The sequence below is a fragment of the Budorcas taxicolor genome, chromosome 21, assembly GCF_023091745.1.
Source record: "Budorcas taxicolor isolate Tak-1 chromosome 21, Takin1.1, whole genome shotgun sequence".
NCBI lineage: Eukaryota > Metazoa > Chordata > Mammalia > Artiodactyla > Bovidae > Budorcas > Budorcas taxicolor.
In genome coordinates, this window is record NC_068930.1 from 63,695,631 (window position 1) to 63,718,374 (window position 22,744).

At 43.0% G+C, this 22,744-nt stretch overlaps 1 protein-coding gene across 4 annotated transcripts in view; it reads right to left on the bottom strand.

Annotated features, from left to right (window-relative positions):
- Positions 1-1,622: 1,622 nt before the first annotated feature.
- DICER1 (dicer 1, ribonuclease III) overlaps positions 1,623-22,744 on the bottom strand; it is a 46,682-nt gene continuing 25,560 nt past the window's right edge. For 3 of the 4 annotated variants that reach the window (XM_052659410.1, XM_052659408.1, XM_052659412.1), the window contains 14 exons: positions 22,278-22,417; positions 20,140-20,319; positions 19,683-19,896; positions 19,326-19,479; positions 17,396-17,578; positions 17,021-17,126; positions 16,333-16,508; positions 14,582-15,365; positions 11,961-12,116; positions 8,061-8,949; positions 6,110-6,378; positions 2,807-2,969; positions 2,624-2,699; positions 1,623-2,278 (listed from right to left, as the gene is read on the bottom strand). In XM_052659410.1, the coding sequence (XP_052515370.1) occupies positions 2,113-2,278; positions 2,624-2,699; positions 2,807-2,969; positions 6,110-6,378; positions 8,061-8,949; positions 11,961-12,116; positions 14,582-15,365; positions 16,333-16,508; positions 17,021-17,126; positions 17,396-17,578; positions 19,326-19,479; positions 19,683-19,896; positions 20,140-20,319; positions 22,278-22,417 (3,656 nt within the window). In that variant the 3' untranslated portion in view covers positions 1,623-2,112. The remainder of the gene's footprint in view (positions 2,279-2,623; positions 2,700-2,806; positions 2,970-6,109; positions 6,379-8,060; positions 8,950-11,960; positions 12,117-14,581; positions 15,366-16,332; positions 16,509-17,020; positions 17,127-17,395; positions 17,579-19,325; positions 19,480-19,682; positions 19,897-20,139; positions 20,320-22,277; positions 22,418-22,744) is intronic. The other variant, XM_052659411.1, reaches the window with a different exon arrangement.

Here is a 22,744-nt window from a genome sequence, read left to right on the forward strand (position 1 = left end):
GTGATACAGCTTTATCACGAATCACCCTCACAAGGAAAATTCATATCCAGCCTTACTTGTTAAGTGTACACATTTACAGTTATGTAATTCAAGAAGCGCTTGGTTTTACATTGTCAGGAGATCTTACATGGAGGTGTCTAAAAAAAAAATCAAATAGAAATCGAAGGTTCCGAATCAGAATTAAATTTTTAAAAAACATGTCCATCCAAATAAATTTGCTCTAAAGCTCGTTTAGTAACTGAGATCTCAGTGGAAGTTTAAGGTTGGAGACGACAAATCACGTGGGAGAAGCGGAATGCTCCCTTCACTCAGGTCTCCTTAGAAAGCGGAGCGGACAGGTTTCTGGGTGCACGCGTGCAGAGGTGTTTCTCTGGGGGTGGGTGGCGCAGATAAAGCAAGAAGTACAGTATTCGACTGCAATTCAAAATATCAATGCAGCATTATATGAGGCGCCACGTTCAGAATGATGTGCTGGAAATTACGAGACGCCTCTACTCAGCTTTCTTGAATTTCAAGCATAATTAAGGGGCAATTGCAGCAAAACTCTACTGGTACGTTGGTGGGAGTGCAAGACTGACCCACAGCTTTTAAAAAGGTAAATTAAGAGGTATTACAGTTACAGTGCAAAAAAAAAAAAAATTAAAATTTCAAGCATAATACATAAACATAGCACCAAACGGGGAGGGGAAAAAAATGCATGCAAAAGAAAAGAACTGAGGTATTTAAGTGAAGAGTGCCTACAAGTCTAATCAAAGAAACTTAGGCAAATGCCTAAAAGTGTCTTTTTTCTTCCTTTTCCAAAGATGGAAACAATGAGCTAGTTTACCTAAATTAATGGCCTAAATCACAGACATATCAAAATTACGGCAGTTTATTGCAAACGTTAAACTTCCATGGCATTAACAGCGCAGCTTTGGTAGGTGAAGCACGCAGCACTGTGAAAGCAGAGTAAGAAATGTGTGTGAGAAGACGAAGGGTAAGGTGCTCTGTTCTGCTTCTTTACGTAAGTAACCAATCCTTATAAGATCTGCAGCATATTTTAGGTGTGATATGTATAAAGTTTATTTTGTTAGAGCAACAGCCTACAGGGCAAGGTTTATTTGCCATAGACAATTTCCATCCGTGGAACTACCTAGCTGGAGGTTTCTAGTAAAAGTGGGGTATTTAGCCAAAGATGATTCTGATGATGTATCTTTTAAAAAATCCATAGGTTACATATTCTGATTTTGAAAATGTCTTCAGTACACCTGACAGAAATTCTCATATAATCCTGTCATTAGTTAGGTTACAGCTATACTAGTGAGTCATTAAGTATCACGCTGTCTCGAGGTCTAATGCATAATAAACAGAATGAAGGGAATGTGAAACGATTTGTTCCAGAAAGATCAGAAGTGAAAGAATATCCACAAGGATTTTACTTTTAAGGCAAGAACCTCTTTTATGCAAGACAACATGGCATGAGAAAACTAGGATGTGATCTGCCAACATGCCGGCCCATGCTGATCAACAATCTGTCCCTTACTAATAAGTGCAATAGCGACCGGGAAGCATCGTCTTACACAATGCAACGTGGAAGGAGAGAGAGCACTGGCACACTCCTCTCTCAAACCGCATCCCTCTACTCGGCTTATCGACGCCGCAGGGCGGGCTCTGCCGCGCACGCTGATGGGTGCCCAGAGCTCTCAACAGAACCCGTTGTCGGGGTTGGGGGGTGCTGTTTCAGGTTTAAGCTCCTTGGCCTCCTAACTCTAAGCAAAACCGACAGAAATTAAACTAAAATGAAACAAGACAAAAACGGTCAAGAATCACTTTGAACACTTGCGAAAATGTCATCAGTAAAGCACTCTCGTGATTTAAACAAAGCAGAAGTGAGGAAAGAAGACGAGAAAGATTGTGTTTGCGCAAAAAACTAAAACTACGGTTAGTTCCAAAATTTTTTACATAGGTTAAATGTTTTATTCTGTAATCTATCTTGTTATCAAACAAACTTTACGTTCTGCCTTCAACTCGTTCCACTCACTATCAGTTTTAAATCATCCTTTTCAACTTAAATATTTTCCACCTAATTCTGCTTTCCTTTTTTTTTTTTTTTTTTAATTTAAAAAGGGGTTTTCAGCTGTTGGGAACCTGAGGTTGATTAGCTTTGAGGCTTCGCAGGGCTCTTCTTGCTGCAGCAGACTTGGCAATCCTGTAACTTCGGCCAACGCCTTTGAACTTCCCCTTCCCGACCACTTCCACGGTGACTCTGACCTTGCCATCGTAGGTTCTCTCAGCTGGGCTGCAAAAGAGCCAAGCAGCTCGAATGAGAAGTCAGAAGTATTTATTGTTATTGTCAATCAGCACCAAGTACGTACTCTCAGGCTGAGAGTCCCCTGTAGAAGCTGACACCGCACAGAGGAAACGTGCATTCTGACAGCCTCCCACTGCCAACAGATGATGCTGCCACTTCCCTCTCACTTCCCAGGAGCAAAAAGAGCCAGTCAATCAGGCTGCAAATGGCAACCGCAGGACAGCACGGCCCAGGGTGAGTACTGCCTCAAAACCGTGAGTGTACGGCATCTCTGAGGACTTTCCCCCTTGTTTTTCAGTGAGTTAATGCTCTTCCATGCACACTTTTGCTTACCTGAATTTGGCAGTTTCTGGTTCCATTTCAAGCAATTCTCGCACAGGGGAACGGGGCACATTTGCAGAAAATTTTTCTGTAATCAAAATGAAAGAATAACGTGCTTAATCTGCTTGTTTTGTTTTTTTTTTTAAGTCGTTTTGAATTGTGATCCTGCTTCTTCCGAAGGGGAGCCAACCATACCGATCAGCGGCCGCATCATGGGATAGTACACCTGCCAGACCGCCTCCAGCGACATCCCGCTGTCCATGTAAATGGCGCCCGCAAGTGACTCGAAAATGTCCCCCATGGCCTTTGGAACTTCAATATCCTCTTCTTTCTCTTCATCCTCCTCGGATCTCCTAAGCTATTATAGTGAGAAAAGAAACTTGTAAGCAGAAAGGCCTCCTAGAAAGGCAGTCTACAGAGATGTTTTTCTTTTCTTGGATGTGACTCCTACCATCTCTTTAACAAGGGCAACAACACCAAACATTTATGACAGGCCAACTACACTGTAATAGGTTCTTCATAAAAGCTGTCGCTGTGTCCGACTCTGAGACCCCATATCCTATAGCACACCAGGCTCCTCTGTCCTCCACTAGCTCCCAGAGTTTCCTCAAATTCATATCCACTGTGTCCGTGACGCTACCTAACCATCTCATCCTTGCCACCTCTTCTCCTTTTGCCTTCAGTTTTTCCCAGCATCAGGGTCTTTCCCAATGAGTCCAAACATTACCTTATCTTAAAAAAAAGTTCTTCACTTAAGAAAAATAAGCCCTTCTCTATTTAGTATTCTGTATTCAACAAGGGGGAAAAAAGATGACTTTCAAATAAAACCAAAGACAACCCTACCACAAACTGTAATAGTCAATAAATTTATGGAAAAAAAAATTCAAATTCACGCACAATCACAGAACTGAGTGCTGAAACAGCTCTGCCCGCCGGCAGCTCGGCCAGGAGCCAGCAGAATCCTCATCCATGCAGCGTGAGCAAGGGTGCACGCTGCTGTGGGAGGGCAAACCGCCACTTTTTGACAGGGAAATTCTGTTTGGAAGATGTTTTCCTCCCAGCTCTCCTTTTATTAAACCACTTAATAAATCACTATGACAGAGAACCTGACACATAGTAGGTATTCAAATTAATAGAATAAAAATTTACATAGGCAGCAAATGCCTTTTAAAAGTTCCTAATTCTTTGATGTGGCAATTCCATCTCCAGGAGCTCATCTTAAGAGGGTAGCTGGATATTTATGCATATCTATCACATACATGTTTATTAAAACCCTAACTGAAAATACGTTAACCATCCAGCCACAAAGGAGCTGTTTGAACACATTACACTTCAGCCATATACTCACTAGCGTGTAGCCTACTAAAAGTCATAACCCCAATTAATAATGATTGGAGAAAATCACCCACAGTATATCAAAGAAGAAGAACAAGGCATGTGTGACAGAATTTCATTTCGTATGTTATGCAAATTTATGTTTATATACATTAGCAACGAAACATCACAAAATGATAATTTTGGTTCTTTTATCTTATAAAATACAAATTACTTGTGAAAGAGAAATAAAAAGAAGAGAGGAGAGCCATGTCTAAATGGATTGCTTAGCCACACAAAATTCTATACAGTGGGTTTATAATGCTGACTACTGGAAAAACAAGGCACCTTACTGTTGTGGATGGGAATTTTAAAACTTAACAAGTTTACAAGTATCTACTTGTGGCTCAGACGGTAAAGCGTCTGCCTGCAAAGTGGGAGACCCCGGTTCAATCCCTGGGTTGGGAAGATCCCCTGGAGAAGGAAACAGCAACTCACTCCAGTACTCTTGCCGGGAAAATCCCATGGACAAAGGAGCCTGGTAGGCTACAGTCCACGGGGTCTCAAAGAGTCAGACATGACTGAGTGACCCCACTTTTCTTTCTTCACCACATTTAATTCTCTTCTTTTACAAATGAGGAAACTGAGGCCCAGAATGGTGAAGACTTTAAGATCCAACAGTAAGTTAGAGAAGCCAGACATGACATTCCCCATCACTTTTTCATAACTTCCATAAATATGTTTATATAAACAAAGGGCAGGAAAAGAATGAACAAAAACTAGCAAAAGCCAGTAAGTCCAACTGTCATCAAAGGTTTTTTTGACCAAGGACCTTATTTCTCCAAGCAGGGAATCGAACCTGTGCCCCCTTCATTGGAAGCTGAGTCTTAACCACTAAATCACCAGGGAAGTCAAAAGATAAGGTTAGTTTTAGCTAATTCCTCAACTTCTAAGCTTACGTATTTCTACAGGAGGAGACTAGAAGCAATACTGAATGTACCTGAGGTGGCTGTGACTCCTGGTCTCACTGCTGGCTGTACTCCACCTCAGGCCACCAATCTCGGAAGAGTGTACCAGGAGGAAGAGGGAGGAAGAGGGAGGAAGGGTACCAGCTATGGCCCTCCTTCAGCACACCCGACACCCAATTTACCGCCTGACCCTCCGCCCTGTGGCTCCACCTCCAAACCCAGGCTCCCCACTTCTCTCATAGGACGCCAAGGAAGTGCACTCCTCCTTAACAAAGTTTGTATAACTAACAACAGGGAGGTACATAGTCAAGAAAGAATAATTACAGTGGTTACCAGAGTTATGAATGGATTCCCTGAGTTCTAGTAAGAAATCTACGGAAAGAACAGAGGGGTCAGAATGAAAAGACGAAATGAGAGGGCTCTCCTGGGTACCCAGGTATGTGGATGGATGTTAGTGAAGAATCAGAGGCTGGAAAGATCTCAGCAAAATCTTTCCTTATAAAACTTCAAAACAGGTCACACATACACACACACACACACACACACACGAGAATTAGCTCCATCACCAAAAGGATCTTTGGCTGAACCTACAATAGACGTCTATCAAATTCCAATCCCTAAAATTTTAGAAGTTTGCTTTTTAAATGAGATTTCCCCATTTCAAGAGAAGCAGGATGTACATTCGTGATGCTTACTGAGATAGAGCAAATATTTCTGATCTATTTTAAACAGAGAAAGGGCAGAATCCACCATGCCGAGCTCTCACTAAGGTTAAAGCTTTTTGGGGGACTGGGGTCGGGGGGCTGCACCTCTCTGGCATGCCTGAATACCGGAAGCCCACACTGTGGGGTGGGGAGGGGGCGCGGTGCACCTCTCTGGCGTACCTGAATACCGGAAGCCCACAGTGGGGGTCAGGGGGGGTGCGGTGCACCTCTCTGGCATGCCTGAATACCAGAAGCCCACATCAAGGACTGAGGATGAAGCTGCTGGAAGCCCCTGGCTCCTTCTCCTCACCAGAATGACCACAGTACCTGCGGCCAAGTTTAAAAGGGCTGCCTGAAGACAATGACCCATGTAGGTTTCCTGGAGAACACAGAGCGTGCTGAGGACCACAACCCTGGCCTTCAGCTGGCTCTTTGGATGGCTGTGTTGAGAAGCCTAGTTGGAAGGCTTTATTTTAAACACTGAACTCAACGTATCTTAAAACGGCACTAACCTCAGAATCCATTCCTTGCATTTCGTTCTTCTCGAGCTGAAACTGCACGAAATCATCGATGACGTGGAAGAGCTCAGGAGAAACGGCCTTAAAGTACTTGTGGTAGTCATATTTCACAGCCAACGACGCGAAGATGGTGTTGTTGACCAGAGCAGAGCGCAGGTCAGTCAGGACCCCTGGGGAGTGCTGCCGTGGGTCTTCATAAAGGTGCTTGGTTATGAGGTAGTCCAAAATTGCATCTCCCAGGAATTCTAAGCGCTGGTAACAATCTGAAGGAAGATTCAAAGGGAAGTTATGAGAGCCAGCAAAACCACCAACACGACTTCCAAATAATAACTCAGTTAAAGGATGGATTCCCCCAAGACCCACTGAAAATATTGAGAAGGGGGTTCCATTTACACGTATATTCTTCAATGACAGAATTACTGAACGACATCCTATTGAAGCTTCTGGAAATTAAGTTCTAATGGCAAATTAAGCACATTTCTGATATATAAATTGGGGTCATAAAACCCTTAAGTTGCCAAAGGACTAACGCTCATTAAGAAAAAGGCATTTCCCAAGTGACATCATTTCACTGAGCCTTTTCCTTTGGCTCTCTGGTGGCCAGGTAGGTGCTGGGGCATCATTCTAAAGCCTCCATCACGATCCGCATCTAGCAACGTCAGACCCTGCACATGTCCCCTCCCCACGCTGCGATACCACCACTGGGCACTGTCCACTCACACTCTGCGAAGTGTGGGAGTGATACACACCTCACCACTCCTGGGTTACATTTGTTACACAAGATGACACTTAGTACAAGAAGACCTTCTTCTCAAACTGAATAAAAAATGGTGAATTTGACACAAATCAAGAAGGAGAATAGCAGGGGCAAGCAGAGACCTTCAGCAAAAATGATCAACGTCAAAATGGGAGACTTTATCAACACTAACCAACACTTCTATTTTCTCACACTGATTTAAAAGGAGCCGTTCAACTGTAGAAACCCAGGTGGGAACAGATTAAGTGAGCGGCCCCCTCACGCCCAGCGAGCTCAGAAGCGAGGGCTGAGACCGAGTAGAGCCCAGGGCTCCTTCCAGGAGAGTGCAGTAGAAAACCAGGCCTCGTTTCTTCTCCACAAAGAAAAACAGGCTTCAGTTTCACCAGCGTTTCTAGTCTAAGCCAGATAATTTTTCACTTTTGGTTTTACATTCTTCTGATCATCTTAACCTACATTGTTTGTCTTATACAAACGTTATACTCAGCTTTGGTTTTCTGAATTCAAGCGCTTGTGACTCTGACATAGAGGGGAGAAAAAAAAAAAAAAACTCCAGACTCTCGCTGTTTCACAATCTGAAGCTGGTTTTGGTTTTAGGCGCCTGTTCTCCCTTCTAATCGAACGGACTGGGAGTCGATTAAATAAAGGAGAGAAAGAAACATGGAGCTTACTGCAAAGCAGGCGATGGGAAGAACAGAGCAAGGGCGATGAAACCTTCCTGTGCCAAGAGTTTCTTTTAATCGATTCCTCTTTAGACTTTAAAAGACCTTAAGAGAGGGGCCTTTTTGTTCAGGAAGAACAATAAAAAGACATGGGGACACATCCAGGATATAGGAATAAATTATTTAAGAACCTGAAGCAGCAGTGACCGGACACCATAAAGGCAGTGGGGCAGGATAAAACAGCAAAAACACATCCCAATACTAGGCTCAAATCTAACTATGCTGCACAGAAAATGACGTGAGCTGCTAAGACAGCTCTGCTCCCAACTATCAAAGTTTAGGAACAGCCCAGAAAGATGAGGGAAAAAAGGACTGCTTTCATTTTCCTACGCTTCCTCCCCCCACCGTGCATATTAAGCTCTAAGTCTGTACATACACAGATTATTCTCTTTACATTATTTTACGGGTTGATCCAATTAACACCAGGCCTCACTTTCAGAGCAGCAAGCTGTGGTCTGGGGCTCCTTACCCGTGATCGTATTGTAGTGGTAGGAGGCGTGTGTAAAAGCCTGTAGAAGGTAAGCCTTATTCTTGAATCTGTAGTTGATTTTCTTTTCGAAATTTTCAAAACCCGAGATCAGGTGGCGCAGTGTCCTGTCTGCGTCGGGGTGATCAAACATACACCTCGGGGGGATCTTCAAACACCCATACTCCAAGTCTTTCAACACAGAGGCTCGGTAGCCGGCTCCACAGGCGGCCGCACGGCTCCCTGAAAGGTTCTTTTGTTGGCTGGTGAAATTCTCCCTGGTCGGGCACATGGCCTTTTCCCGATCAGTCCTTTTAATTACCGGGAGCACCTTCAGCCCCAGCGAACAGAGGAAAAGCTGAGCAGCCCGCTCGCCACAGCTGGTTAAATAGCAGCCCAGCAGGGCTTCCACGCAGTCAGCTATGCTCTTGTCGGCAATGCACTGCTCGGTGTGCAGGTCATAAGAGATGGACTGCTTCCCTGTGTCGACACCGCAGTTTTCTTCTGATGGATTCCAGAACCCCACCACAAAGTCATCCTCTTCAACAGCTTTGCTCGGATCCAGATAGCACATCGCATCCCACGAGCTGTAGTCGAAATCCTCAAAATCGGATGAGAATGGCAGACTACCCAGGGAGGACTTTTTGGGCATTTTCCACTCGTATGCAGAATCGGTGGCGGAAAAAGGAGAAAGCGAGATTTTCTTGACGAAAGCCCCTGACCCCATCAGCATGTTATCTATGAACTTGATGTGCTCCTGATCGTACTCCAGGAAGTCGTCCTCGTCGTCGGCGTCCTCCTTGGGAGCCCTCCACATCAGGTCCTCCTCCTCCTCTTCCTCCTCCTCAAAGTCATCGTCCAGTTTGCCATTAGCCAACATGCAGTCTTTTGTCTGGAAGAGGGGGAATGGGGAAGGAGGGGAGACATAGCTGCTGTTTTTAAAAGGGTTTGAGACTCAATAAAAGCAAGGGTTATGGATAATTTCAAATGACAACCACAAATACTAAAAGGCAACTTTCAAATCATGGCCATTTGTTTTCAATTAACATAAAATAAGTTATTTAATCATATAAACAAAGTAAAACATGTTCTTTGAATGTTCATTTTCTAAGTTATAAAATGACCTTTATCTAGTATGAAACTTTAAGTTAAGGATTTTATACACGGATATAAAGTTTAAAATTAAGGCTCACAAGGCAAAACTTCAGCTAAGAATTATAACTCTGGCAAGATACACAATGAAAGCTCTCATACGCCGATCACAGAGCTCTTCAATTTTGCTGACAAAGTTTTAAAAGAAATTTTTAAAGATTTTCAAATTAACAAAATTAAATTCCAGGTGTAGAAAAAGCATAACCTCTGCAATTCAGTAAGAGTATAATATATAAACAGATAAAATTACTTTCTTCATAACATTAAAAATGTACAGTGGGGCTTCATGATGAAGTTTTTGTCCCTATTGCCACTTCACATCCAAGCACATTCGCTACAATGTAAAACTAAACTGCCTTGCTTGGAAACTAAAAGTGATCACTATGAACTAAGCTATGAATTTGAGAAATTATGCTTTTCCCTTCAGGGTAACAGATTATAGCATAACTGACAAAAATAGAAGACAATTTAGACTAACATGAAACACAACAATCCAATTTCTGTCAGAAGGTCTTTGCTAATTCCAGTTTCTCGGGCAAAAGCTTATTTGTGAGTGACAATTTTAATAATGGGCCAGGATTCAGTAACCATGGACCTTTTCTGCAATGCCAGAAAGACACCGAATTCCTGTTGTGCAGTGAAAAAAAGAAAAGAAATAAGACTTTACTTGGGGAGAAAGGAAGGAGGGTGTGCTTCAATTTTGATAGTGACAATTTTGCAGAGTATTATGACATAAAGGTTTTCAAGCTTTCTGTGGAGCACTTTTTTCAAGAGAGATACAAACAGCGCATTTGTCTGAAAAGAAACAAGTGCGATGAACCAAGCCGTGTATCTACAGCTAACTTTCTTTATATTTTTTGATTAAAAAGTTTATGATTTCTTTTCAAGAATAAGGAAGAACACCAAAAAAAAAAAAAAAGCTATAATGGTGGATACCTCTAGGGACTATTACCTAATAAAAACCTTATACTTTCCCAGAGTAACATGAGATGTTTTTGACTATCTGGTCCGTAAGGGGGGGTGGAAAAAAAGGCCAAATTTTTATTTTAAAAAAGACAATAATATTTTCATTTTAAAAAATCCTTATATATCTTTAGTAAGATGCTACCATAACCAAAAATTGGCAAAGTGCAAAAAAGGCCAGGGTTTTATCAACAAATAAGCTGTGTGACCTTGTGCGAAGTTCTTTAATGCCTCTGGGTTTCAGTTATTCTATCTGCAAAATAGTGGGATTCTACCTTACTAAATGGTTTCCAGGAGCACTTCCAGTTCTTCAAGAATAAACAAAAACAAAAAAACACTAGCAAGAAACTCTTTGCTCCCACAGTTCAAGTTCACTTTCCACCTAAGCTATTCCCACCTTTGGCATCTGTACGCAGAGCTTTCATGTAAACCTACTTGCTGAGCAGCGAAGCAGGCAGAATAGGAGTGGATTAAGCATAAGCTTCACAATATCATCTAACAGTCTATTTCAAGAAACAGAAATTATTAAATAAAAACATAAACAGTATTTTAATGCAATCTAAAAATCAAAGGACCAGGCCATTTGAAATGCTAAGGAAAATAAATAAGAACTTTACGTAGCATCTTTAACAAAAAAAATTTTTTTTAGTTAAAAGGACATGCTAATATCACCTTTATGCTAAAAAAAAAAAAGTTTCTAAAGCACCAATGATACTATTGACTATTTATAAGGCAGGATAAGTGTTTCTGGAATTTTTGTCATAGACATGCAAGATTTTCTCTGAAGTTCTCAAAATCATACACACTTTCCTCTAAGCTTCTTTCTAAATTAATAACATATATAATTTTTCTAACCCAACTTGCATTAAAATACTCAATGCTCTGCCAGGTAAGTCCAATCTATAATAAGTCAAATACTGCACAAGTATAAAAATATACTCAGTGAATAGGTTAAAAAATCAAAACAGGGTCACCGAGCATGCTACCTGGAAATACTTAAAAACAGATTATCTAGGGCATACATGTCAGAAAGAAGACGAGAGAAAAAAAAATACATATAGAAAATATAACTTGTGAAAGAAACCGTATTCTCATTGCTGATCTTTAGTAGAGATGAAGTAACAATTAACCAGTTCATCATTAATGCAAAATAAATGTCTGAAAAACGACACTGCTGGCAAGATGGCCTCCCCGCCAGCTGCCCTGGCCGGCGGGCTTCCATAGCTCCGGGCTCCCAGGCCCTGCGAGCTGCCCTCTGGTGGCCTCCAGACGAGACGAAACGCAGCAGCAGCTAAAGTTCGCAGGCTTCTTTTAAGTTTTTGGAAAGATTTAAACCATTTCCAGGAAACTACAACCTTTACATATTTTTATTTTTTTAAGGTCACAAGAGGAGAAATGAGGAAGCCCTGAGCTGCAAAAGCAAGATTTTACTGAAATCATCTCACAGACAAATTGGAGATTATAGGCTACTGATTTCACTGAACAGAGCTAAGGATCTATGATAAATCGCAATATGTAATAGTCAAGTGAAATGTCACAGAGTTAAGCCCTTTTTTTTTTTTTGAATCACAACACCAGATACTCTTTTGCCTTTGGCAAGGGAAGATAATAGAAACTGTTCTCTATCACAGTTACAACACTGTTCTAAATTCAATGAAAAGAAATTAATTTACTATATTGAATTTCTACTCTATTATAAACACACTGGGGACAAGAAACAAAAAATTAATAGAACAAGATTCCACCCCCTCACCAGAAAATAAATCCACCGAGTTACGAGAAACTTACCATTTCATCTTTTTCCCATTTCTCTGTGTTACTTTTGTCTTGATTTACTACGTAACCAGGAGGAAGCCAATTCACAGGGGGGTCAAATATGGACACCACCATGCGGCTGGGCAGCCCCTTCTTTTTTCCAAGCCGATACAGATTACAGTTGCTGACCTGCAGCAGAAAAAAATTTATGCAACACTTATCCATAAATGATCACTGTGGAAACTCATGTAAGACATTAATGTAATTTTTATCTACAGATTCTTCATATTCCATAACTAGTCATCAGTTACAGTTTTTCTACCTATTCATGACAGGAAATATTAAATTCTCATGTAATCTGAAGATAGAAAATTCAAACTGCTGATTGGAGCTATCAAAATAGAAAATAATCGAAATCTACCAAGTCCAAAATGTCCCAATATTCTCAATGAAATAAAAGGTGGAAGTACCATAAACTCTAGCTATAAAATAAAAACCAGCACTGAACTGAACTAAAATAATTTTTTAAGTTCCTTGAACCTAAACTATAAATATGATTTCAACTACAATGCTTTTCCAAATATCACTCTTGTTTTGGATGGCATTTCAAGATATTTCAACTATTTTAAAACAGAGCAAAGGCAATAAAGAGAAATTCCGTGTTCACTGACATCAATAAGCCAGCTTCACTGTCTTCCCTCTGGTCTATTTTTTCTACAGCCTTCATCTCCTCCATAATCTACTCAAATCGCTATGTCTCTGCCTAGTTTTTACTTGAACACCAAGGTCTAGAATTGTCAATTTCATTTTCCGAAAACTGGGCTCCTTTTTATGTAAGCACTTCACGAGTCCCTTTCCCCCATGTAACTCAACGCCCCTGAACAAGCACCCACGCTGGAGAGGCACTGGCTGGGATGTGACAGGGAAGTGGTCCCTGAAGCCTGCGGGATGGGGAGGGGGAAGCCCCCACGAGGCTCACTCTGGGCCGAAGGGCTTTCCCACGCCACCCGCGTGGCGTAAGTAGACTCCAGTTTCCCTCTCCACACCGTGGGACCACAGCATCGCAGATGCCAACGAGAGGATAACATGCGACAGGCACTTGGATGGAAATTACAAAGTCAGTGGAAATGGTCCGCAGGATGGAGGAGGAAGAGGGAGCTCAGAGAGGGCCCACAGGAGGTACAAGGTGGGGCGGGCCGCGTTCACATGGAGACATGAGCCGAAGAGCAGAGTAGCAGCAGCAGGTGTGTGCAGGCCCGGGAAAGACAGCTGGGGAGGCCACTGGCTGCAGCAGGGCTGGGGCGAGCACGCCCAAAGGGCCTTCAGCACCCCGCTGCGCGAGTGACAACGATCTCCGCTGCAAGTAACGAGTCAGAGCTTTCTGAGCAGCGGGATGGAAGGACTTTCAAAACGGAAAATAATTTCTTTCCTACCTAAGTGGATGCGGTTACTTTCTACTCACTCTCAACCTCTGCAACCACCCTGGGGAAATCTCGTTTGCTCTCAATTAGCACTCTTAAAAGACGATTCACCCAGACCCAGACCGCATCCTACAATGTAGAAAGTCCTACATTCTTAATTACCTGAACATTCCACCGCCGAGTCCATGAAGTCCAAAAGCCCTAACTTCACTTTGACTCCGACATTCCTGCCTCCCCCAGCGCTGGCCCCGCAGAGCCCGATCACTCTGGGGGTTACTCCTGCAGCAAGCACCCTCTTTACTTAAGGAGGCTGCAGGGAAGAGTGTGGAACGCTTGGGGCTCCAGCCTCAGCCACGCTCCTGACCATCCCAGACCAGCCAGGTGAACTGCACGAGCCGACAAAACTCTCTAGGCAAGGGTTTTCTCATCTGCAAGATGGGGCCGTGTTATCATCTACCTCTCAGGGGTTCGCTGAGAAGACTGGATGGAGAACGTCTGTGGACCACTCAGTGCAGCGCCAAGTGTCACGGACAACAGCAGGGAGAGGTCGGTGTAATGGTCAAGAGCAAGGTCTCTAAAGCCGGACTGTCTAGGCCGTGCCACATATTTCCACACTTTTGACTGCTGCCATGGTTTATTCACCGAGTGCTGACACGCTCTGCCATCTGTTCCCTGTTTACACACTATAAACGTACGTCCTTCCATTAACGCCTTCCCTGATCACAAGTGACAGTCCCTCCTTCCAAGTACTCAGCAGCTTTGTGTGTTACATGCCAAGCAGGTACCTGGCACCTTGTAACCCCTCTCTTGTATCTTCATTTCTTTTCTTCTCTGAATCTTAATTCCACACATTTAGTGTCCCTCCTGTGCGGGGCTTCCCTGGTGGCTCAGCTGGTAAAGAGTCTGCCTACAATGCAGGAGACCCAGGTTCGATCCCTGGGTCAGGAAGGCCCCCTGGAGAAGGGAATGGCAGCCCGCTCCAGCACTCTTGCCTGGAGAGTCCCATGGACAGAGGAGCCTGGCGCGCTGCAGGCCGCGGGGTCGCACAGAATCGGACACGACTAAGAACCAGCACTCTCCTTCTCCTGTGCGCATGCTCTGGAGGGCCCCTGCTGCCCTGCCGGGCGGGGCAGCCCCTGCAGCAGGCCTCTGCTAGTCCTCTGGATCACGGACGCTGGAAGCCACCCTGAGTAAGTCCTCTAACTGCGCAAGGGTTAAAGGACGGCTCCTTACCTTTTTGCTTCTCATGTAGGAAAGGCGGCCCTCGTGCGCGTCGGGGTACGTGCAGAAGAGATACGTGGTGATGGCGTGCTTCAGGAAGGAGTCACCAAGCATCTCGAGCCGCTCCAGGTTAAATCCGTCGCTGGCGTTCGAAAGGGTCAGAGCCTGAAGAATGAGCCCAGGGTTGGGGCCGAGCGTCCTCGAGGAGTGCCCAGGAGAAGGGCTCTGCTCAGAAGCCGTCCTGTCCGGGGGCGCCTCCCCAGCCTCTGTAGTACCAGGCACGGCGGCCGTCACGGGACTTCCATCTGAGGTAGATGTGTTAGCATTTCCATCAAGGTATTTATTACTCAGTAGAGTACATTCATCGCTGGGCTTGGGCTGGTTCTCGTAATTGTATAAATTCTGAATGGGATGTGAGGTAGTTGGTTGTACAGGTATTTCCTGCTTGTAGTAATTCAGATGGTTTCCTTGGCAAAAGTCTCTGTTAGCTAAATCGTAACTGCCATTGGCAAGACTTTTATTGTAAGAAAGACCATTAATTGCTGTCAGATCTGTTGAAACTTCAATTTGGAGCTTACCAGGTGACTCGCTGAACAACGTTCTGCAGTTCACAGACATTTGGTCATGATTTTCTAGAGAGGAGGTTCTATTAGCACCTTGATGTGCAGCATTTTCAGGGACGACAATTGTGCTATGCTTACAGTAATTCTCATTTTCAGCTGAAGAGGAGTTAGCAATTGAGATGAAAGATTTGCTGTCGATAGATTTTTTCCACCCGAAGTCTAAGTTAGGGTATCTGCAAAGACATTTTTTATAACTTTTCATCAGACCCTTCAAAGAGGCCAGTGCAATCTGAGTAAAAGTTAGATAAAGATCGGTATAAATATATTCCTACCTTAAAGAGAAATAAGGTTCCAAGGCAGACATCAGCACTACTGGGAATTCTTCACAATATAAACCACACAGTGGGACATGGTTCTCTGCGCTGGTTTACTCGCAACCCCGCAGCACTGGGTGGGGCTGAGTTCATGAAGCCTGGGGTCAGCCTAGCGGACCCGGGGCCACAGACTGGGACTCCAGGCCAGCCGAGTGACTAGCTGGGGAATTTCGAGTAATTTACTCAATGTCTCTGTACCTTAGCTACCATCCCTGGAAGAGGAACCAGTAATTCCTACCTCATAGGACTGCCCTAAAGATGAAATCATCTAATACAAGCTATAGCGCTTAAACCAGTGTTTGACACTGTAGTAAGTGATTGGTACTATTACCAAGTTCCTCAGTGCCTAAACCAACTTGCTCTTGCCAACTGGATAAGCAAAATAAATCGGAGTCATTAAACCGGTAATTTCCTTAGAATGCAGAGGCTTGACCAGTGAGAAGAGAGCAACTGAAGACCACACACCGAGGCAGCTGCTCTTTAACATATATCTGATTTATAAAAGAGGAAGAGCCTTAAAATGTCAGCCCTGGGACAAATAACTCTTTTTATTTTTACTTAAACTGCCACCACTGAAAAGGGAATCACTGGTTTTGACCTTAAGCTCTCCTCTCCCTCTGAGCATCAGCAAAGGATGACTCGATACACAGATGTTCACTTAGGAGTCAAATGACGCCTCTATTTCAGGGATTAAATAGATATCCACATTTTCTTTCCAATCTGTTAAAAAATTATTCTACATAAAATTAAAATGTGAACTGAAGTCAGTGCTTTTTGCAAGCGGGATTTCATGAGCCATGTTTTCTGACCCACGGCACAGGCATACCTAAAATCCACAGGAAGTGATCTGACTCCCACACCAGCATCGCTGGCTGTCTGGGCTCTGAGCTCCTCTGCAGTCAGAAGGCAGTGAAGGCGGTAGAGTATGCTGGGGAGACAGACGGCTTTTCTCCACAGTGATGCTGGAATTGGATGTATAGCACAGAGTTCTGGAACCAGTATCTGTGAGAGCGCAAAACATGTGGCTAAGTGTAAATTGCGGAGAGGTAAATACAAAGCAAGCACACAAGAGAATACAAATAAAACTTAAAAATCAATCTCACTGACGAATAAAGACAAAAATCAGAAACACTAGCAAAATCTTATTTTTAGAAATGTTTTAAAAACTAACCCTTTAAGGAACACAGGATTTATCCTAGGATTTCATGATATAATTGCTACCAGTGGACCAAGCATAAAGGCCAAACCTCTCGCGCTTACCAAAAAGACATTCATTGTGTTGAGGTTTGACAGAAACAACAAAATTCTGTAAAGCAACTATCATGCAATAAAAAAATAATTAATTAAAAAAAAGACATTCAAATGAAGTTAATATGCCACAGTAACTAAAGCAAAACAAAACCTAAGTGTTGGGCAACTTCCAAAAAACTCATAAGTCACTCAGTTCACTTGCTAACATAAAATCCAAGCATCTTTCAAAATACTAAGGTATGCTAATGACAGCGAACTCCTACCTGTTTATTCTGCAGGCTTTCCCACTTGGCTTTCCTCTTCTCAGCACTGCTTAGAGGAAGAGCTTTCCCCTTCTGATTCAAATGGCGAGGTGTCAAAAGATTAAGTCTAAAAAATTTTCAAAATAATCTTATCAAACAGACAAAGACAAGTTCACTCTGACAGCGGCTCTATGACTTCAGGGCAGCTCACTGGAAGAGCTCATTCAAACTGCAGACCCCTGGACAAGACTCTGGGCAACCGTGTGTGCCAAGGACCTCCTGAGTTCAGGGTCTACATACCGGTGGGCCGCGGGGACCACAAACCTCCACATCTGCCTACTGACCTTGGGAAACTGGCACAGGTACAATCCAAGTGCCATCTCTGGAGTGCCTTACCGTGAAGACGTGTGGTCCACGTCCAGCAGCGGCTGGTTGAGATTGGTCAGGTCAAGGTTATACTTTGTTTTATAATACTCCGCAAACGTTTCATACTCAGGGGAAGGAAATTTACTCAGGGGGGTAAGATCAGTGTACACGTCAGCGACATAAAATCGATGAGGCTGATCAAAATTGCGGTATCTAAAAAAGAAAAACAGTTTCAGTGACTGTACGGTTTAAATCACCTATTCTCAAAACACAAACTGTTTTTAATACAGAAATGCAAATTATGATTTTAAAGTAAGAGTTCAAAAGGTTAAAAATATATAACAGCAATGACACTTCAACTCTAACTAATACATTTCAAGTGAATTTAAGCCAAGAGAAACTATATTTACATCAAGTGAAAATCTGACTCTCCATTCTCTCCTATTCTAAATATCTCATCCTTATTCTTGGAGAAGGCAATGGCACCCCACTCCAGTACTCTTGCCTGGAAAATCCCATGGATGGAGGAGCCTGGTAGGCTGCAGTCCATGGGGTCGCTGAGAGTTAGACACGACTGAGCGACTTCACTTTCACTTTTCACTTTCATGCACTGGAGAAGGAAATGGCAACCCACTCCAGTGTTCTTGCCTGGAGAATCCCAGGGACGGGGGAGCCTGGTGGGCTGCCGTCTGTGGAGTCGCACAGAGTCGGACACGACTGAAGCGACTTAGCAGCAGCAGCAGCAGCACCTTATTCTAAATATCTATGCTTTGATAACACATGAAGCCAAACGGCTCCTCTTGTTGTTGTTCAGTCGCTAAGTCGTGTCTGATTCTTTGCGACCCCATGAGGTGCACACGTTAGGCTCCCCTGTTCATCACTACCTCCCACAATTTGCTCAGAATCATGTCCGCTGAGTGGGTGATGCTGTCCAACCATCTCATACACTGCCAGTCCCTTCTCCTGTCGCCTTCAGTCTTTCCCAGCATCAGGCACTTTTCCAAAGAGTGTGCTCTTCACATCAAATGGCCAAAATATTGGAGCTGAAATGGCTCCTCTAAATATCTCTAATTTCATCAATATAAACAGTATAGAAAACTTTCAATATCCAAGCAACCAAGTAAATAGTTTATGCATTACTAAAGCTAGACGTGAAAGATTCTTGCCCCACAAGACGCAGGCTACTGCACCGTTTCTGACGTTGACAGGCTGGCGTTAACCAACATTTAAAACATGGCACTGAGGTACAAAGTGAAAAAAGAAAAAACAAAAACAGAACAAAAGACAACTGCAGCCAGTATTTTAATTCTTTAAAAAGTGTGACATTTAATCTTAATGCTCAAAAACTTGATCCCCTAAATTTTTACCAAAAAGGTGGCACTAGTGGTAAAGAACCTGCCTGCAAACTCAGCAGACCTAAGAGACTCGGGCTCAGTCCCCGGGTCCGTAAGAGTCCCTGGAAAAGGGCGTGGCACCCACTCCAGTATTCTTGCCTAGAGAATCCCACTGACAGAGGAGCCTGGCAGGCTACAGTCCATAGCGTCACAGAGCGTCAGACAGACTAAAGTGACTTAGCACACATGCAACAAAGCACTGTAATTAACTATTTTCATTGCGCTTAATTAACACTATGCCTTTCAACAATTTTAATTAACTGTTATTTATAATCAAATTCTTTAAGACTTTGGGGATTAAAGGATGGAGGTTTTACAAAGAAAGCCTATCAGTATCATTTAGATGAGCTGACCTTCACAAAGTAAAATCCTTTCACCAACAGCATTTCAGGCTTTGTTTTTATGCACGTAAACTGGGGAGCACAGGCCTGCCACTAAGAGATACGTGAATTTTCTACTGGCCACAGTGACGCCAGGCTCACAGCCCACCACATGCCCCATGTGCCCGGGGCGAATCTTCAAAAGTGAAGTGTCAGCTCCACCTTGCTTTCCGCTTAACACCTTACCTTGGAATGATTACTGCATCTTGGTAATCTTCTAATTTGAAAACAAAGGGAGTTTCTTTTGAATACTTTGTGCTGGGAATGCCTATGCGAGCTTCAGATTTCTCGATATCTTCCATGAATTTAAAGTCAATGTCCAAAGTGCTGGAGTCATTAACTTAGGGAAGAAAAAGATCTTTTAGCTTTTTAAAATATAATAATACAGGTTAGACCCTCCCTCAAGCTCTGCCTTCATTCCCTGTGCCTAGTTCAGAGTTATCAAAGAGATGGCTGTACTATACTCAGTTAAGCTCATTGTTAAGCAACACTTTCGTTTTTTAGCTACTAGACAGACAATGCTTTAGTCTGGGTCCTTCTTACCAACGTTAAGAGGTAGAACACAGTAGGCTGAGTCCGCGTCTGCGGGTTTAAATTCTAGGGCAGGTTTTTCAAGCCGAAGAATATGCGAGAATATATACTGGTGAAGTCTTGTAATCAACTCAAGCATCTGCAGAGATAACGTGAAGCCGGACTTCTTCAACTCAATAGATATGGTCACCTCTCCAGAGCGCGTGTACACAGGAAAGTGTGGGATCTTCGGGGAAAGAAAAATCAAGCCCAGGGTTAGCCAAGATTTCAGTCCATTATAAATAGTTAACTTCAGAAAAGGAATGATGCTTTCTATCAGGGGAACAGAAGAGACACTTCCAATTGTAAAACTGTGACCATTCTGAGGTAACAAAAGACAGTTACTTTTAAAGTCACTTTTCCTTTAAAAAAAAAAAAGAAAAAAAAAACAAAGACAGTCCAACATAGCAGGCCACTGTGAAATGTCCACCTGAGGTATGGGCTTGGCTGTCAGTATTCCAAAGCATCTTGTGGTGTCCTCGGGGGGGTAGAGCTTCCGCCTTCTGAAGTTGAGCTCATCAGGTAAAGGCGTCGTCAGGACCATGCCGATCACGTACAGGTAACAGGGCTGACCGGGCTTGGGGTAGCTCTCCCTCAAACATTCGGGAATCTGGGAGTGGAAAGAAAAATGTAAGCAACAAGTGCAAGCATATTCACCTCTTTTCCAGATGTTGGCAAGAAAACAAATTTTTTTCCTGGCTTTACTAAAAGCTGATGAGAAGAAACTAAGACCCAAGGCAGGAGACCTCCTCATTTACTTAACCTCACTTGGAGAGGTATTCAAAAGCATCAAACGTCACAGGGTCTTCTAACACAATACTATTCATTTGACGTGGGCTTCCCTGGTGGCTCAATAGTAAAGAATCCGCCCACCTATGCAGGAGACACAGGTTCAATCCCTGGATCAGAAAGATCCCCTGAAGAAGGGAATGGCTACCCACTCCAGTATTCTTGCCTGGGAAATCCCACAGACAGAGGAGCCTGATGGGTTAAAGTCCATGGGTTGCAAAAGAGTTGGAACACAACTTAGCAACTAAACAGCAACATTTCATTTGACCTATTTCTTCTGACTAGAGAACAAACTCTTTTCTTCCCTGGGTTTCTTAGTCTTTACTCACTGTTGAATATCAGAAAATAAAAGCAGCCAAATTTTTAAAAATCCTACATAATCCTGAAACTCAGATAACCTTTAGCAACACTGTCACATACCATATCATCTTCCAGACTTTTCTGGAATAAATGTATACATTCCAGAATAAATGCACATAAATATATACACATACATATTTTTCATTACAAACGGAACCACAGAACAAAGACTGTATCACTGATTTTTCCCTCTAGTTACTACAATGAGAATACCTTTCAGGGTCAATACAAGTCAGTACTATTTTTAATGGCTGTCTGATTAAAGGAGTAAACTATGACTTAAACTAAACTAAGTTTCTAAACTTCTAATATTCATACAACCCCACCCAATAGTCTACAGTTTCCAAGGCTCAATTTAAACTAAACTAAGTTTCTAAACTTCTAATATTCATACAACCCCACCCAATAGTCTACAGTTTCTAAGCCTCAATAAAATAAAAAATAGTTACATCTGTACTTAAAAGGTGCAGAAATGCTGGCTAAGAGATATAGTTCCTAGAGTATCAGACAGTACAGAATGCACCTATTAATCACACAGGATGCAAAGCCGTACTATGCTTCTCAAAACACTTATTAGTGGCCACGTTTGTCACATGCAACTAGCCCAGGAACCTCTAGGGTAATGTTCGAATAGGAAAACTGGATATGAGAAAATGAGCAGTTCAGAAAATCAGATAACTTAATTTCTGATTTTTGAAGAAGTGACATGATTTTGAATCTTGAAAATGCTTAGCTGGGTGCAAACTTTTTTAAAAAAGTAAAAACTCAATAAAACTGCAAAAAAATAAATAAAAAGAATCATATTTAAGCTAAGATCAAAAGCAAATTTCTGCTTTTGTTTGGGGGTTTAATAAGGTAAAAATATTGACTAGTATTTTTAAAATAAGTACTCCAGCCCTGCATGGTTACAGCTAGAAAGCCACAGATGCAGCTACGCACGACACGCTGGAAAAGCTATTACTAGTCAGGCCACGCCCTGACTCCTGACAAGCCACCTCGCTCACGCCTGCTGCGCTCCCCTCACCCTGTACAGGCACACGTCTGTTTTAGCACTCATACCCTCGACGTCTTCGTCCCCAGTGTGAGGTAGAGCGGGGACCTGGCCACTAAAGTGAATGAAACAAAGAACGTCTCTTTAAGTGACATTAACTCATTCCGGACAGAATGTGATAAACACAAGAATCCTTTTGAGAAGAAAAACAAAAGCGATGCCCGAAGTGAGAAAGAGCACACACTGTACAAGTAACAGTGAAGGGGCTGCTGTGAGAGGAGCTGCGAGCGAGGCAGGGAGGCGAGCTGAGACGGGCTGGGCGGAGTTACACGGGTTTGGGACGCCAGGCAGAGGAGTCTGGGCCTGGTACCGCAAGCAACAGAAGGTCAGGAAGGCTAGGTTTGTATGCGGCTCTACCCAATACTGACTGCTTTCGGGTAGCACTGCCTCCGCTTCGTGGAGCCCGGTCTTCCTGGAACACTAGTCTCTTCTTCATCGTGCAGATCCAGCTCCTCCTCATATTTAACAGTCTCCTTCCCAACGGGCATCAAATGGTCATCCAGTTCACCTACGAAATGTAAAGAGAAGGAACGTGATTTTGTAATAAAATACTCAATCCTGATTTTGCCTAATTAATCAGCAGCTCTGTGCTGGGAAACAACTGGACAAATCACAAAGACTAAAGCATCTGTGCTTTTAACAGCAACAACGTAATCAGATGCGATAACTGAAAGCCGACTCTACTGCGACATCCATATATTCAGTATGATGAGGATTATAAACTCTGTTTTAAGACTCAAAAACAAAAACATGTAAACAGGAAAACAGTATCAGATCATCCTTTTACGAATGCCACCGGAAAACAAGTCCACCCATTTTTAAAAAAGCTTTCATC